The sequence below is a fragment of the Rattus norvegicus genome, chromosome 14, assembly GCF_021556685.1.
Source record: "Rattus norvegicus strain SHRSP/BbbUtx chromosome 14, alternate assembly SHRSP_T2T, whole genome shotgun sequence".
Classification (NCBI taxonomy): Eukaryota; Metazoa; Chordata; class Mammalia; order Rodentia; family Muridae; genus Rattus; species Rattus norvegicus.
The window spans coordinates 4,491,318-4,505,306 of NC_141547.1; the positions used below are offsets into that span (position 1 = coordinate 4,491,318).

The 13,989-nt window shown below is 42.5% G+C and overlaps 1 protein-coding gene and 1 pseudogene across 8 annotated transcripts in view; one reads left to right on the plus strand and one right to left on the minus strand.

Moving 5' to 3' along the window:
* Nucleotides 1-13,989, plus strand: part of Gbp6-ps3 (guanylate binding protein 6, pseudogene 3) — a 186,684-nt pseudogene that overhangs the window by 42,782 nt on the left and 129,913 nt on the right. The window lies entirely within an intron of this gene.
* Nucleotides 1-13,989, minus strand: part of Abcg3l4 (ATP-binding cassette, subfamily G (WHITE), member 3-like 4) — a 40,079-nt gene that overhangs the window by 7,626 nt on the left and 18,464 nt on the right. For 4 of the 7 annotated variants that reach the window (XM_087584643.1, XM_087584640.1, XM_087584644.1 and 1 more), the window contains 4 exons: nt 11,633-11,715; nt 6,190-6,279; nt 4,667-4,788; nt 1,083-1,237 (listed from right to left, as the gene is read on the minus strand). In XM_087584643.1, coding sequence (XP_087440769.1) covers nt 1,083-1,237; nt 4,667-4,788; nt 6,190-6,279; nt 11,633-11,715 — 450 coding nt within the window. Of the gene's footprint in view, nt 1-1,082; nt 2,043-4,666; nt 4,789-6,189; nt 6,280-11,632; nt 11,716-13,989 lie in introns of all 7 variants that reach the window. The other 3 variants (XR_015637234.1, XR_015637232.1, XR_015637233.1) reach the window with 2 other exon arrangements.

The following is a 13,989-nucleotide window of genomic DNA, read 5'->3' on the forward strand; positions in this document are numbered from 1 at the left end:
GAATTCACAAAGCAGGGAGAGATTCACAAATGGGGCAAGACTATGACCACCCAATGATGCCCAGTGACATACTGGCCCCATTACGTCTCTACCTCACACAGCACAAGCAATTGTGAACCCAACGTCCCCTAATGCTCAGGGACATTTCTCATGCAAAAATCCCCACGGAAGAGGAATTTGGGGGGAGGGGAAGAATGGGGTGGACTTGATCACCACACCTTACAGGCATTTATATACCTCAAACAAGATTTAAATAAAAACATATTTATTAAAGATTTACGTCACTGGATGGCCATATGTATATGACCATATAGATAGGAAATAGAAACAAACTGAGCACTTTCTCAAAGCCACGCATTTCCCATTGCCAAGCTACAGGATGTCCTTGCAACAGAAGAAATGATGCAAACGGTAGCACATTCAATAGTTCTATTCACCTGCTCTGCTTGGTGGGAAAGTGTGGAATCTGGTTCACTTGTCTGTTGATTCCTATAGAGTAAGGGTATCACTTATGGACATCTAAGACTGAACAATCATTTCTACAGAGATGAGCAGACGTATGCTAACACAGAAGACTGACTTAGTACTGAGGACTCTGGAATCTCCCGCTGTTTCTAATGCTTTTCAGGACACAAGGGAGCCCTGAGATAGCCTCCTCCTGATGAACACTTACTTTCTCATGACCCTTGCTTTCCCATTAGAGACCAGTGAATAAACCAGGTCATCTCTGCTGTAGCTAACATGGCGGGAAGTCTCTTACACCAGCATGAAAGCAAGGCAGCAATCTGCTCCCTTTGTGAGGGAATTAGCCAAGCACAGCCTTTACTGATTCCAAATTATTATGGTTTCTAATGCAGTCCCAGGAAATGTCTTTTAAGAACCCACTAGAAATGGCCTATTAGCTACATCCTAGGACTGACATTAGAGCAACAGTCACAGAAGAAGAGGAAGAAAGGCAGCTCCACCTCTATGACAATAAGCTTTAGCATGTGGCTTCATGTCCTAAGTACTGATTTTTCAAGCAGGTTACATGTCCAACAAGGAATAGAGGAAGTTTTTTTTTCTCTTAGCAAAACACTCACCAGCATGCACCCAAAGTAGATGGTCTCAGGCAGTTTTGGGACAGCCACTGCATTCTTCCTGGCTCCTATAGATAGTGGCAGGGAGATGATAGAAAAATCCAGCATCATGACGGTAAATAGCATAGCGAAAAAAGAGCTCATGCTCATTCTTCCTCCTTAAAGAAAAAAAATATGAATTAGTCCAGCTACCCAAGTCAGGAGAACTGTACATTGTTCAAATAATACTTTAATAATCACAGGGACTGGTAACCATCTAAAGCCACCCAACTACTCTGGGTCTCCCCTTTCATTATGTCCTTCCATGTGATCACAGAGAGTTATTAGACAGGTTTTTTATTCTATTTTTAAATGTGTATTTATTGTGTCTGTGTGGAAGTATGCCACACGTGTGCAGTTTCCCTATGGAGGCCGGATGACAGTATCACACAGCAGGAGTTCCAAGCCTTTGAAAGCTGACCAATGACGTGTGTGCGTGGAACCAGATGTGGCGACCCTGGAAGAGCAGCAAGTAGTCTTATCTGATGAGTCACCTACCCAGCCCCCCATATGGCTTTCCTTCCCGACTCACCAGAAAAGTACCTTTCCATATAACACATGTTCTCATTTATACATAGTTAAGAACAGCTTACGAGATCCCGACCTGGAGAGCTACAGGTACCGTAGTTAGCCAAAATTCTATGCCTTCTCTCACAGGAGACTCACCAAGAGAAAACACTCCTGTCCACGTCCCCCTGTGTTTATTATAATTCCATTCATAAGGAAATTGAGATCAGGATTGCGCTGGTTAGTTTTTACCCATCTATTACAAGCTAGGGCCATGTGGGAAGAGGAACCTCAATGAACAAATGCTTCTGGCCTTTATCACAAGCACTTGAGAGGCGGAGGCAGGTAAATCACTGTGAGTTCAAGGCTACCCTGATCTGCAGAGAGTCCAGACAGCCAGGGCTTGATACAGAGAATCTATACGTTGGAAAGGAAAAGAAGAATAAACTACTCTGGGTTCCAATTTCATCAGTTCCTTCCACGTGACCACAGAGAATTCATATACAGGGTTTTTAATTCTATTTTAAAATACGGGGTGCATGCGCCGTGCTGTGCCCCTGTCTTTAGGAGCAAGCCAGCTAGTAGGAAGCATTATTCTGTGGCCTCAGCTTCAGCTCCTGCCTCCAGGTTCCTGCTCGAGTTCCCACCCCGACTTCCTTTCTTGATGTGTGGTAAGTCGTCTAAGGCAACGATTTGAACAACCTTGCAGCTGGTGGTTTTCACACCTAGCGACGGGAGGGTGCCTCCAGCTTTATTTTTCTCTAGAAAATTGCACAACTATGGAGGAGGGCAGTAAGCTTCATAAGCTGCTTCATACTCTTTACAGAGCTGACGCATGGGTCATGTGTTTTTATAATAGTCACAGGGAAACAAGATGGAATCTGGGGGAGCTGAATTCCATCCCTAATTGTTTAGAAATTATTCTTATTATTATCATGGTGTGGATATGGGTGTGTGTGTCATGGTGTGCGTGTTGTTTGTGGGCCATGGTGTTCATGTGCCATGGTGTGCCTATGGGACTGTGTTCATGTGCAAGGGTTTACATATGGCATGCCATGCATGTGTGATTGTGTGCATGTGGCATGGAGTGCATATGTCATGGTGTGCGATGCGATGGTCTACAAGTGTCATGGTGTGTTCCATGGTGTGCATGTATCATGGTGTTTACTGTCAGGTTTGCACGTGCCACTGTATGCACGTATCATGGTGTGCATCATGTGCCATGGTGTGCATCCGTCATGATGTACATGTGTCACAGTGTTCATATGGCATGGTTTTCATGGGTCATGGTGTGTATTTGGCATGGTATACATGTATCACGGTGTGCATGTGTCAGGGAGTGAACGTGTTAGGATTTTCATGTGCCACGGTGTGCATTTATCATAGTGCGAATACGTCATGGTGTGTATGTATCAGAGTATGCACCTATCACTATATGCATGTGTCATGGTATACATGTGTTATGGTCTGCATGTGCCATGTTGCGCATGTTAATGATGTGCATGTGTTGTGGTGTGCATGTGTCATGTTGTGCATGTTTCATCGTGAGCATGTGTTATGGTGTGCATGTGTCACGGTGTGCAAGTATTGTGTTTATGTCTCACACTGTGTTTATGCCATGGTGTGTATGTGCCATAGTATACATCTGTTATGGTGTGCGTGTGACATAGTGTGCACATGTAATGGTGTGCATATGCCATGTTCTGCATGCATCATGGTGTGCACATGTGTTGATATTCATGTGCCATGGTGTTCATTGGCCATTCGTACATGGGCAATGGTCTGCATGTGCCATGGTGTGCGTGTGTCATGCTTTACGTGTGCCAAGATATGCATAAATACTGGTGTGATTATGGCTGGTAAGCATGTGTCTGGTGTACATGTGTCATAGTGTACATGTGTAATAGTGTCCATGTGTCCTGCTGTGCATATGTTTTGACATGCTTGTGTTATGGTGTACATGCATCATGGTGTGCATGTGTGTTGGTATTCATGTGCCATGGTGTTCATTGGCCATGTGTACATGGGCCATGGTCTGGATGTATCATGGTGTGCACATGTAAGAGTGTACATGTTTCATGCTGTGCATGTGTCAGGCTGTGCATGTGCCATGGTATACATGTATCATAGTGTGCACATGTATCATTGTGTACATGTGTCATGCTGTGCTTGTGTTATGGCATACATGTATCATGGCGTGCATGTATCGTGGTGAAAAAGCTTTATCTGTACTCATTTAGAAATGATGTATGTGTATGTTAAAAATTTGGAAATTCTAGAGTCGAGGATGAAGCCTAACCATAAAACACAAAAATGTGCACATGTTCTAAGTAATGATCTCTATCATTTCCTTTCAACAAACCCCATCCACTGTCCTTTTACTTGGCAAGCTGGTACCATAAAACAGTGTACACATTAGTCTTTTTACACATACATGTGTATGAGGTATTATCCACTTTTCAATATTTTACTCACATAAAGACACATACAAAAACAAAAATATATGGTTAGCTAGAGACGTGTCTCAGTGACTCAGAGCATGTGCCATTCTTGCAGAGGCCCTGGATTCAGTTCCCAGCACCCACATGGTAGCTCACATTCCCCTGTAACTCCAGTTGTAGGTGATTTGGCATCCTCCTCTGGTCTCCCGGGTGCTGTGTTCAGTTAGGACACACACACAAACACAAACACACACACAGGAAAAGAGGAGGGCTCAAACACACAAAAGGAAATTAATCTTTTAAAATACATATGGAGAGATAACTAATAATAAATGTCGGTCCATTAGCTCTGCCTCAAATTTGAGAGCTATTTCTACATTCGTCATAATGTACAAAATCTCTCAGTAAGAACAAAGTTTCATAAACAACTTTTGGTGTTTTTTTTGTTAAGGAGTCTTGGAGACTGTACTCGCATCAATCACCTGTTGAAGACCACACACAGTGGAGAAACCATTTCTTACTTTCAGACTTATCACGGATGTACAAAGCAAAACATGCTCATCAAAGCCTAAAGATTCATTCTCTGGTTTTGTTGCTCACCTGCTATGAAGTATGTTATGAGTACTATAGTACTTGTCAACAGCCTCCTGGGTATTAGGTCAGCCAGCAATTTCCCAAAGAAACAGCATGACACTCTGTAGTATCCACTGGTGTGCTCATGTCTACAGAAACAAAAGTCTTCGTTATACATCCATAGATTGGTCCAACAAGCACAGGTGAGGTGATGGCTAGCCTGACCTCTGATACCACAGGGAGACTATGAAGACAGTGTCCCAGTGCTTCAGGCAACTCCCATATACCTCCCATTCTTTGATCCAGCATCTCTAGGCCACCACCCTTGTGGCATTCTCACTGTGACTCCAATCAAAGGAATCCCATTTGGTCCACTAGGCCACAGAGCAGCCCCTGTGGGGAAACAGTCTGATGTTTGCACTCTCCTCAGAGACTCTGCTCCTCTGAGGCTGGCTCCCTGCGGTACTTCAGCTCTCAGTACCTCACTTCAGTCAGTAGTCATGGAGACTCCTCACCATGCCCTTCTTATGAGGAAGGTGACACTGGCCCTCTGAAGTCACCCTACAGCCACTACATCCTTCTCTTCTGCATCTCTCATTTAAGGAAAGACTTCTTCCTTCAATAATCTCACTTTACAACCATGAATCCTCACCAGCTACCATACCTAGTCCTTCCCCTTCCTAGCAGCTACCCCCAAGCCATTCCAAACTCCAGGCTCGTCCCTGCCCATGTCTTCATTATATCTCTGATTTTGTTTTGTTTTGATTTTGAGAAAGGACCACTCGTGCAGGCGGACCTCAAACTCCATGTGTAGCTAAAATGGCCATCCTCCTGTCCCATCCCCAAGTTCTAGAATTATGGAATATCTCCCTGCTGAGGTTAATGTGGTACTGTGAGTCTTCCCCAGGGTTTCATATGCTAAGCAAGCACTCTACCAACTGAGCTATGCCCTCCGCTCCTCTCTGATGATTCTTTTCTTGGCAAGCGCTTGTAGGCAAATGTGAGTCCTTAGTATATGCCACACGGGAAGTCTTCTTCCGTGTTTGACAAGCACAGGAGAGCAGACAGCTGTTCACTATAGAGCATCTCTCTGGCTCTTTCTTGCCCTTTGTCCAAGGGCGGTGCACACCCTTGTTCCTGTGCAGGTTTAGCTCTCTAGCTCCAATTTCCTGTAAACCACTATATTAAAGCTCTACCAAAAACCTGACATCATTTTACGGATGCATGAATGATTTTCATCTTCCTACTGCTGCTTTGTCTACAGCACTGAGACCTGGTGACCACATCCCAACTTCCAACTTCCACTGAGTTGCAGATACCTCTGCTCTTGAATACCCACCCACTTCTTCAGTCAATATTAGTAATTTCTATACATACTTTGAAACACATGGGACCATGTGATAAAGACAAAGTTTCATAATTTATTTTTTTCAACCAAAACAAATCAGGAGAAATATTTGTAAGTCATGAGATAAAGCTTTAGGTCCAATTGTGAATGTAATAGTTTTAATCACCAGCGGCTGATGCCTGTTGCAGCAGGGGCTACTCACAGAAAGCGATCCCTGTCGATCACAAAGAGCTCCCCTGAAGCCAAACTTGTGATGCACTGGAAGATTGTGAGCAGGTAAAGGAGGCCGGCTCTGTTGAGAGAGAATGGAGGAAAAGCAAACAGCAAATTCAACATTAAGACAGTTTCCTCCCAACACAGCTTGCTCTGTACATTAAATGACATTGCACAGATAATTCTTTTAGATAGGTGATAGATAGTTAGATAGATAGATAGATAGTTGATATCAATATATAGATGACAGATAGATATGTTAGATCCATAGATAGATGATAGACAGACAGATGGATAATAGATGATTGATATCAATAGATTGAAGACAAAGTTGATGATTGATAGACAAATAGATTAGATCCATAGATAGATGATAGATGATTGATATTGATGGATGATTGATAGATAGATGGATGGATAGATAGATAGATTGATCGATCGATCGATCAATCGATAGATAGATAGACAGATAGATAGATATGTTATATTCAAGGATAGATGATAGATGATTGACATTGATAGATGATAGATAGATGATAGATAGATAGATAGATAGATAGATAGATAGATAGATAGATAGCAAGCAAGCCAGCCTGGAGAGGTGACTTCACAGTAAAGAGTGCTTGCAACAGACCCAGGTTTGCGCCCACACGGAAGGTCACAACCATGTGTCATTAGAGTTGTAGGGGATCCTGTACCAGCTAGTTTCATGTCAATTTGACAAAGCTAGAATTATCTGAGAGGAGAGACCTGAGAAAATGCTTCCAAAAGACCCAGTTGTAGGCAAGCCTGCAGAAAATTTTCCTAATTAGGGATTGACATAGGAGAGTCCAGTCCACAGTGGTTGGTAGCATCCCTGGGCTGTGGTCCTGGGTTCTATAGGAAAGCAGGCTGAGCAATTCATGGAGAACAAGCCAGGAAACAGCACCTTCCATGATCTCTGCCTGAGTTCCTGCTTCCAGGTTGCTGCCCTGTGTGAGATATTGTCTTGACTTACTTCAGTGATGGACTACAATGTGGAAATAAAAGCAATCAAACCTTTTCCTCCCCAACTTGGCTTTAGGTAATGGTGTCTCAATGCAGTAAGAGTGACCTCAGCTAAGACGGGATCTGATGCCTTTATCTGATCATCATGGCACCAAGGCACACACACAGGACACAGAGAGATGTGCATGCAAACACTCATATATGTAAAAAATTAAATAAATATTTTTAAAAGGAAAAATGTAGAACTGTTCTGATTTTTAAAATTATCCCTCAGAAAGTGTGAGTCCCATGAAGTATCTATGGGTTGAAGTATGTCTTCTAAAAATTCAACAATTTGATAATGTTCCCTGATATAATGACCTTTTAGTGTGTCTTTTGGGAATTAATTAGCTTTAGATGAAATGACAAGAGTAGAGCCCCACAGTGTGGTCTGTGTCCTCATTAGGGGAAGACTCAGCAATGCCACCTCTGCCATGAGAGGGCCCTGAGAGAAGGTGCCCAGACAGGAAGAGACCATGGCAGAAGCCTCCCCTTAGACTCTCACACTGCAATGTACGGACACATTTAGTTTTAAATCCACTGAGCTTGTGGTATTTAGACATGCCAACCCAATCCACCACTTTGGTCTGACTAACAAAATTGTTAAGTATCATTCCTAATATACAAAAAAAGAAACTGAAATAAAACTCCAAGGGGTTTTCACATTCAGTTAGCCACTTTGCTTTCACAGATGAAGAAGAATGAGACAGCGGAGGGAATCCCCTCTCAAGAGCTGGGGACATTGCCACAGAGTTGCCATAGATGATTATTAAAGATGACCCTTAAAGATGATTATTCCTAAAATAGGACAACCATCTTCCTGAAAAGTTTCAAAGTCTCCTAAGAGTGCAAAAAAAAAATGAATTCAGGCATGCATATTTATGAAGAAATAATTTGAGTTTATATAATACTGAATAGAAGGGAATAAAAGCCCCTTGCTGTCTTGTGTTTACTGGACACATGTGTCAGGGGTCACTTAAGTATACTAGCATATTCTTCACATAGTTAGAAAAAGCAATTTGCAAATTCATTGGGAATAACAGAAAACCCAGGATACCAAAAACTATTCTCAACAATAAAAGAACTTCTGGGGGAAATCACCATCCCTAATCTCAAGCTGTATTACAGAGCAATAGTGATAAAAACTGTATAGTATTGGTACAGGCAGGTAGATCAATAGAATAGAACTGAAGACCCAGAAATGAACCCACACACTTCTAGTCACTTGATCTTTGACAAAGGACCTAAAACCATACAGTGGAAAAAAGATAGCATTTTCGAAAAATGGTGCTGGTTCAACTGGAGGTCAGTGTGTAGAAGAATGCAGATCGATCCATTATTATCACCCTGTACAAAGCTTAAGTCCAAATGGATCAATGACCTCCACATAAAACCAGATACACTCAAACTAATAGAAGAAAAAGTGGTGAAAAGCCTCAAACACATGGGCTCTGGGGAAATTCTACTGAAGAGAACACCAATGGCCTTTGCTCTAAGATCAAGAATCAATAAATAGGACTTCATAAAATTGCAAAGCTTCTGTAATGCAAAGGACACTGTCATTAAGACATAATGGCAACCAACAGGTTGAGAAAAGATCTTTATCAATCCTACATGTGAGAGAGGTCAAGTATATAGAAAGAACACAAGAAGTTAGACTCCAGAGAATCAAAGAACCCTATTTAAAGGGGGGTACAGAGCTAAACAAAGAGTTCTCAAATGAGGAATATTGAATGGCTGAGAAGCACCAAAAGAAATGTCCAGCATCTTTAGTCATCATAGAAATAAAAATCAAAACAACTCTGAGATTCCACCTCACACCAATCAAAATGGCTAAGATCAAAAACTCAGGTGACTGCAGATGCTGGAATGAATGTGGAGAAAGAGGAACACTCCTCCATTGTTGGTGGGATTGCAGACTGGTACAACCACTCTAGAAATCAGTCTGGAAGTTCCTCAGAAAATTGGACATAGTACTCCCTGAGGGCCCAGCTATACCACTCCTGGGCATATACCCAAAAGATGTTCGAACATACAACAAGGACACATGCTCCACTATGTTCATAGCAGCCTTATTTATAATAGCCAGAAGCTGGAAAGATCCCAGATGCCCTTCAACAGAGGAAAAAGTACAGAAATTGTGGTACATTTACACAACGGAGTTCTATTCAGCTATTAAAAACAATGACTTCATGAAATTCATAGGCAAATGGATGGAACTACAAAATATCATCCTGAGTGAGGTAATCCAATCACAAAAGAACACACATGGCACACACTCACTGATAAGTGGATATTACCCCAAAAGCTCAGAATACCCAAGATACAATCCACATAATGGGGTTCCCAATGGAGAAGTTATAGAAAGGACTGAAGGAGATGAAAGAATTTGCAACACCCTAGGAAGAACAGTAATGTCAACCAACCAGACTTCCCAGGGTCTAAAACACCAACCAAAGAGTACACATGGAGAGACCCATGGCTCCAGCCCCATGTGTAGCAGAGGAGGGCCTTGTGGGTCATCAATGGGAGGAGAGGCCTTTGATCCTGTGAAGGCTTGATGATCCAGTGTAGGAGAATGCCAGGTGGGGAGGTGGGAGGGAGTGGGTGGTTGGGTGGGCAAGTACCCTCATAGAAGCAGGAATATGGGATTTATGGAGGGGAAACCAGGAAAGAGGATAACATCTGAAATGTAAATAAAGAAAATATCCAATTAAAAACAGAGGATATCTTTAAGACCACATGATAACTCAAACTAGACAACAACCATAATAATGACAGCTATATGAGAAGTCAGACTAACTGAATCCCATCTGTTACCCAACACTCGCATTCAAACAAACCAAATGTATTCAGGAAAATTGACCCGAAGCCACAAATGCAGAACAGATAGGTAAGCTAAAGGCATCCCTGCACCAAAGGCACTATCAACAGACTAAAAAGGCAACACACAGAGGGGAGAAAATGTGTGTGCATCATGTATGTGGTGAGGGGTTCATATTTCAGGAGCAAAATAACTATAACTTAATAGCAAAGTATAATCCAAGTCCAGTGAGATGGTTTAGAAGGTAAGATAACTATGCCAAGCTTGATGACCTGCAAGCAATCCCTGAAGCCCAAGTGGTGGGCAGATCAGCTCTTGTGAACTGTCCTCTGTCTTCCACATGCATACTGTAGGACATACATGCCCACACACATACACACACTAAATAAATAAATAAACAAATAAATACATAAATTTGGAATGAAAAGAAAATTAACTAATTTAAAATGGCAAAGGGGGTTGTACAAAGAATTTTTAAAGCATCCAATGGATGCTTAGAACAATTCCTTGTTCTAGGCAAGAAAGAATATACTTGTGTGAGAATGTAGACATACTTCAGCCCTTGTGTTCTGCTGGTAAGAATATAAAACAGTACAGTGGATTGGAGACAGGATATCAGTACCTCAAATAACACAGTGGCCTTATGGTGTGTCAACTCTAGCCCTCTATTGTAAGGTCAAAATTCCAGGACCTAAACACATGTATTGCCCACGCAGCAGCATCTTTCATAGTAGGCAAAGGTAAGAAAAAAACACATTTCCAGGCGCAAACGAATGAGAAGCAACAGCATGTGCACACAAATACAATTATTCTGCCCTATAGAGTCCGAGAAATCCCTACACATGCCCTTTTGATGAGTCCTGAAGACTTTACACTAATGGAATCAAGTCAACCAGAACAAAGAAGGACCTACTCAAACCCATAACAAACCACAAATGCATCATGACACCAATTCAGGGTCCCATATTAGTCAGATTCAAAGACAGACAATAGAGTGGTGGTTGCCAGGAATTGAGAGTAATTTGTTTTGCTGTGTGTGTGTGTGTGTGTGTGTGTGTGTGTGTGTCTTCTCCCAGAACTATGGGACTCCATGTAGGAAGGTGAAGAATTGCCCTTATGTTTAGATTGTGGCTAGAGTCACATACACCAAAACCGTTCCCTCCTTTTGGGCTGCCTTATCTAGCCGTGATAGGAGGGTATATGACAAGTCTTCTTGAAGCTTTTTATTCCATGTTTGGTTGGTGTCACTGGGAGGCCTGCTCTTTCTTTGGAGAAGAGATGGGGGTGCGTCTGGGAGAGAGAGGAGGTAGGGCGAGAGACTGGGGGGAGCGGAGGGAGGGAAATGTGGCAGGGATGGAATATATAAGATGAGGATTTAAAAATGTGAACGATGGCATGGTATGTATAGGATCCACACACAAATACAGGAAACATGAGCTCTCCCGCTCGGCCTTCAATGTACAGCACACCCGACCACCTAATGAACGCCTACTCGCCTCGAATTCCAAGTCTCCGTGGATATATAAATAAGCTTGACAAAAATGACAGCACTGTCTCAAAATCAGGACCCAAATTTGCTTACCTTGTCCAGACTTCATTACAATCATTTCTCAGGACCTGGGATGCGAAGAGTATCACTGCTGCCAGCGTGACTGTCATAACAACCTATCAAAGAGAAAATGAGAAAAAAGGGAAGTTTCCATTAGGAGTAGAAAGTACTCAACACGTTGTCCATTACTTTAAGATACGTTGTTTCTAATCATATCTGACAGCATATTTTGACCAGACTCCTGGGAGAATACAAAACACGCATGTTTATAGACTGATAGCATGTTAAGTGAAAAGTTGAGGGCCCTGCAATCTGAGGCCCTAACATTACAGACTCTGGAAAAGTGAAGGTTTCTCCCTGTACCCCAGGGGGACTGGTGAGTGAAGGTAAATAATAAAATTAAAATCCACTTGTGACACAGTTTCTAACAGTGCATTTGTGTGCTGAGCAGGGGTGAGCTTGTCCTCACGTGTGGAACCTCTGGGAAGTCTGTGCCTGTGCAACAGGGAGCATTACAGCTGCCAGCATGTATTCCCACGGCTAGCTCTGCAGCACCTAGTGCTTCTGCTCTCCATCATCTCTGTCAGGGCAGCTCCATCACATCAGCAGAGGGGGCCTGTGTTCAATGAGTCTCACCCCTCTCCTGCTAACCCTCAGCTCCCCATGTACTCTGTGCAGACAGCTCATAGAAAGGCTGCACAGCTTCTGGTCTGAGGGTCAAATGGCTTTAAAACAGGCTTCACTTAGCTAAGGGGTGAGGTGACACGATGCTGCAACTCATCTGAGATATTCTGTTATTCATCTCGCTACTTTTTAAAAACAAGAAATTATAATCTAAAGGAAAATATTCTTTCATGAAACATATGATAACTTAAACTGAAAACCCAAATCCAGGGCTTGGAGGTCTGGCCCAGCAGTTAAGAACATTTGCTGCTCTTGCAGAGCACTCGAAAGACTTCTCACAAGCACCTGAAACTCAAGTTCCAGAAGACCTGACAACTTCTTCTAACCTCCATTGGCATGCAAATGACACAGTTATACATGCAGATAAGATGCCACCACGTATACAAAATGAGTAAATACAAATCTAAAAATGTAGTCCTCAATTCCTAGCCTTGATAAGATGTGCACACACACACTCACACTCACACACACACTCATACACTCACACACACTCACACAATCTCACAGCCACATACACACTCACACACACACACTCACACACTCTCACAGTCACGTACTGACTCACATACATTCACACACACACACACTCACTTCTTACATCATTTCAATGCCTCATTGTTCAACAAGTGTTGACGCAATTTGATGAGTGTAAATACTCACTTGTTTTCAAACCATATCAGATCCTTTTTTCCCAACGAGATACAATATAAGAATTCCCCTTTTATGACATCTAAGTGCAAATATAAAGACCAATGTGTTTGAAGCAACTGACAGGATAATGTGAATGACAACATTCTCACATACACACATAGAAGGCAGCAACATTGAAATATGAAAAGTGTAGATGTGTTAAGAACTAGGTAGGGTTTCATCACGGCCAACAACTGGCCATCCGTATTCAACAAAAGCTACAAGTGTGATAATAAAGTAAAACCCATGACATAACAAGGTGAACTGACTATTATGATTGCACAGGAAAGGAAATGCAGACCCACAGCAGAGTGCTTACCCTCTAATGGTGAAGACCCTGAAATCAAGAGACAACACCACAGAACCATCATCATCGACACAGTCACCATGAAAGAAATATATAAATGAGTTTGCTTTGGCCCAAGTAAGCAGGGAGAACTACATTTCTGTGACATTCATGATTCATGTTACAATACCAAAAACTTTAAGGCAGGATGACCATTGCCAGAGACACAGTTTAAAGAAAAGCAGAGAGTGCTCTCATCCCAGTTCCCAGCTGACAGGGAGGAGTCTTGTTAGGTCTGGGTGCACTGTGTATAAACTGGTCTCTGAGTAGCTACTGCTCTCAAACACCAGCCCCTAAAGAAGAGATAAGCCCTCCACAACAGACTCATCGCTCAGGCAGTAGACACACAGGCTCCTCTCAGAGGGGTTCAATGGCATTGTTTCCTCACGGACTGATTTCAGCCACAGATCAACTCTTCTTTCCCTCCCTTTCTCTGGCCATCCCCACCCTTTCTCCACTTAGACTTTCTCTAAAGTCCGTTCTTTCAACTGGCATGCTTTGAATTTTATCTGTTTGTGGAGTTACCATCCACCTACCCACATGGAAGGTTGCGCCTCGAAAAATCCTTTGTACTCACTTTACTCACGCCTGTACTTGAACTTGAGGATACACTGGTGAAGTAAAGAATACAGCTGAGAGGAACTCCCAAGTGTGCCTCTCATTACTTCAT